This window comes from Colobus angolensis, unplaced genomic scaffold, assembly GCF_000951035.1.
Source record: "Colobus angolensis palliatus isolate OR3802 unplaced genomic scaffold, Cang.pa_1.0 Scaffold168, whole genome shotgun sequence".
Lineage (NCBI taxonomy): Eukaryota > Metazoa > Chordata > Mammalia > Primates > Cercopithecidae > Colobus > Colobus angolensis.
The window spans coordinates 4,736,930-4,741,063 of NW_012114799.1; the positions used below are offsets into that span (position 1 = coordinate 4,736,930).

The window sequence follows — 4,134 nt, forward strand, 5'->3', positions numbered from 1 at the left end:
TGGGATTAGTGCCTCTTATAAAACGGACCCCAGAGCACTAGCTAGCTGTCTCTCCATCAAGTGAGCATATGAGAGGTTGGCAATCTGCAGTCCAGAAGACAGCCCTCACCAGACTCAAACCTGCTGGCGCCCTGATTTCAGACTTCCAGACTCCCAAACTGCAAGAAACAAATTTCTGTTTATAAGCTACCCAATCTATGGTACTTTGTTATAGCAGCCAGAACTAAGACACACACACACACACACACATACACACACATCTTATACATGAGTCTCAGAGTTTACTAGCTAATTACTGCTCAGAGATTAAACTTTCAGAAGAGCGTCTTACCAAATGTGTTTTTTTAAGATTACACTTAAAAATAAAATTGTAATATAGGATTGTTATGAAGTATTCAAGCAACACAAATAAAGTAGTAGATGGAGTAGGCTCTCTGTTGTTTCTTTAAAGCTCTTACCTCACTGCTGCTGATGCTTTGCAAGATGATGTTTTGATTTTTGGTAACTATCATCATATCAGTTGGAGAAGAGTTTGTATCATGACAAATGTCAAGCAATGACTCAGCATGTCTTTCTATCAAAAGAAACATAATAGTACGTTTTGATAAGATTAATCTCCAGCAATTTCAAAGGAAGATCTAGCTCTATGTTCTAAAATCAGCTCCATTTTGTCACACATTTTCCTGAAATAGCGGTCTGGGATCCTGATGAAGCTTCTGGCACTAATTTTCACAAGAAGGGATGTGAAGACAAGAGTCCACAGAGTGGATCGCTTACTATTTTTTTAAAGGCTTTGATGGTAACTGCTATTGCATGAGGACAAAAAAATCAAACAGGTACTTTGAGATTTTGAGCAAGCAAAATTTTTTAGAGAGTTAGGATGAATCAATCATCCTATCTGATCTGAGTACCCACTAAATTTTAAGCTGTATGAGAAATTAAAACTTAACAAGAGTCAGATTTTAGTTAAACTTAAATCCAGTTACCTCATACTTAATGTCTACATCGTCATTGCAAAACCCTCCGTAGGGTGCTGGGACATGAGTAAGAACTTTTTAACCATTAAAGCTGTCAGCAGTTCAAGGTTAGGGAACCCTCTTCTCCAGAGCTGTGCAGAGGAAGGACATCTGTCTTCCATGTTTCCTGAGGATGACCCATCATTACGGACTTCTATTTGTGGAAGATTAGGAGACGCTTCTTGGACTCTTCCAACTAAACCCTGAAAAACTTCCATGTATTTTTCAGGGTACTGAATACTTAGTGCCGGCTCAATCGATATTGGATTTTCTTTCTCTGAATCTGTGCACTGCCCTGAAGCCCCTGAAGTTATTTCTTGGGGACTGAGGATAATTTCTGCACAGTTTGGCTAACAACTGAAATCAGAGCAATCAATACAGGGCCTTACAGACCATCCTATAATTTAAAAAATTTAGATCGCTCAAACGTTCCTCTTTAGTTTGTAGAAGGGAGTGAATCATGAAGTTAAATTAATAGCAATCAAGAGTTACCACTTCAAATGTTTGGGATTAATGGTTTGTGGTAGGCAAAGTTGCTAAGTGAAACCCTAATGATGAGCTGGAAATCACATTTGCTCTACAGTTGCCCAGAACAAAGACACTCAGCTCCTCTGAGCACACTTCTTATCTGGGGATTAAAGCCACATTAAATGGACAGAGTTCCTAACACCAAACAGCAGACTCCCAGTTTGTACCCTAGGGACATTGCTCTCATATGTATCCCCTCCTGCTATCCTGACTTCTTCAAATAAGCATTGGCTTCTTTCAACAAAAACTCCCTCTTTCAGTGGCTCCTCTGCTTATCTTGTAGTGGAGACAAAATTGAACAAGTGATCTATACCCAGACCTTCCATTTCTTCACCATATTTTCCTGCTTTACTCTCTACAATCTATCTTCTGCCTACATCCTGCCATTGAAATGTCTCACATCCTTACCACATCTGCTTTGTAATCTCTTTTCCAATTTAACATTGTTTCCTGCTCCTTTCTTCCTGCAACCCTCTTTTGATTCTCCCTCTCCTCCTCCTCTCACTTCCTGAGTCCTGATGTCGGTACCACTCCTCTCTATCTGTGTGTGCACCTCCTCAGCTCAGCCCTCTGCAATTTTCTCACTCTCATCAGTCCCTCAACAACCTCACCCACCATCATGTCCTCACAATCTCCTCTTTGTAGAGAACTCCCAAACTAGCCTTTCGACTGGTCCTTTCCCACAAGCCCAGTCCTACAGAAACTTGTTACTTGAAAAGTCCCAATGTGCTCCCATTTTGTTGGTTGTATTTCCATCATCCATACTTTACAGGCCTTAAAATTTAGTCATCTTTGACACAACTTTTGTCTCTGCGTCTTCGCTGTCAACATCACATCTCGCAGTTCTGTGAATTGTTCTTCCACAATGTCTCCTAGATCCACCACTCCCAGCATCTCTCAATCTTGCGCCCCACCCAAGGACTCACTCCCTAGTTCTTACCACCACACATATGGGCACTTCTATAATTTCTTAATAGAAATTATAGAAGTGCCTTTTCCCTCAGATGTATCCAACACGATAGGAACAGGTTAATATTCCTAAGGCATGGCCTTCATCATTCTCTGGCTTAAACTTCTTTAGTGTCTGTTTTATTTTTTAAAAAAGTGATGTCCTTCAGCCTGACATCTAAGGCTCTCCCCTCCATAGACCCAGTTTCTTTATGTATCTGACCTTTTCTTTCTCTTTTCCCTGACATGAACTTTCAGTTCTAGTTTCTTGTTTGCCCCTGGGATAAGCCATGCTCACTCCCAGCAAGGGGCCTCTGCGCCACAAAATCAAATTGCATCGTTTTTTCAAGGGTCAGATCAAGTCTCACCTCTTTCATGAAACATTCTTAGGTATAGCTTTGTCCTCTGCCCCCGAAACTTCAAACAGAAAACGAATCAAACAATAAAGTCGGGCAGCTTTCACAAAGTCACACGTTGCTCAGTGGCACACTTTTCATTATACTTCTTGCTGTGGCTGTTTCTATGTCTTTGATTGGACTCTTTTCCCACCTATATCAAACCTTCCCACAGTTGTCCAGCCTTCAAGAACCACTATAAGTCCTTCTTCCCCTTTCAAGTTTACAGCAAGCTCTTTCTCTCTGACTTACGTGATGTGTCCCTGACCATGCTGTATATTTTCAAAAGTTTAAACCTTGCATTAGACTTCTTTGCATCCCCCAGAGCACCTAGTCATGGGCCTTATACAGAGTCACTGCTCCATAAATAGCCGTGGACTTGATTTCTTTAAATGGATCCATCAAACAGATGTAGAAAAAGAAAGAGTTATAACAGGAATTTTTGGGTTGGGAAATTATGCACGTGGAGTGAAAGTATTTACCTGGTTTTGGCATAGAACTCATTAAAATGTCCAAAAGCTTCTGTTTCTTTGAACTCTCTATTTGTGATACATAATGTATCGCTGATTTTCCACTAAAATCACAAAGTTTAGGATCTCTAGGAAGAACAGAATCAACATTAAAGTTTATTTAGTTGAATCTGTTGAAAAAAGAAAACTAATATGAGAGGGCAAACATTTACATCAAATAAATAAAAAGTAATCTTACGTAGTTTGGGGACAATAATAATTATTTCAAAATGTATGAATAGAGGATGACAATTTTCCAAGATTTTAAATGAAAGGAATTTGCTGTATATCTTTATTCCCATCCCCATTCTAAAAACATTCTAAGATTTGCAGAGAATTCCCGACTTTGGACAAAATTTTTATAATCCTTTTTTTTTTTTTTTTTTTAACCAGTAAAATATAGAGTAGTAGTATATTTATTTGGGATATGTTAATTTTTATAAATATTCAAAAGGTACAAATGAGTACACAGTGCAAATTGCATCTCCAGTTCTCTCGCTGCAGGCAACCACTGTTGCCAGTTTGTTGTACGTCTTGGGTCTCATTCCACAGTTTTCTATGGGCTACAATGTTTGTTACTAATACTGTTACTGTACTACAGGGGATATTTTGTAAAGTCATTCATCACAGGCAGGATGATAACCAGGGCCACGAGGAGGCACCTCCTTTTTGGCACCCTACGATGGGTTTGATATGATCAGGTTAATGATCTCCTTTTGTTTCCCCTTTTTTTTTTTT

The 4,134-nt window shown here is 39.3% G+C and overlaps 1 protein-coding gene across 1 annotated transcript in view; it reads right to left on the minus strand.

The window, feature by feature from the left end:
• MAP3K19 (mitogen-activated protein kinase kinase kinase 19) overlaps positions 1 to 3,391 on the minus strand; it is a 60,895-nt gene extending 57,504 nt beyond the window's left edge. Inside the window, 2 exon segments of the mRNA XM_011937721.1 lie at positions 459 to 574; positions 3,370 to 3,391. Of these exon segments, the coding sequence (XP_011793111.1) occupies positions 459 to 574; positions 3,370 to 3,391 (138 nt within the window).
• Between the last annotated feature and the right edge of the window lie 743 nt (positions 3,392 to 4,134).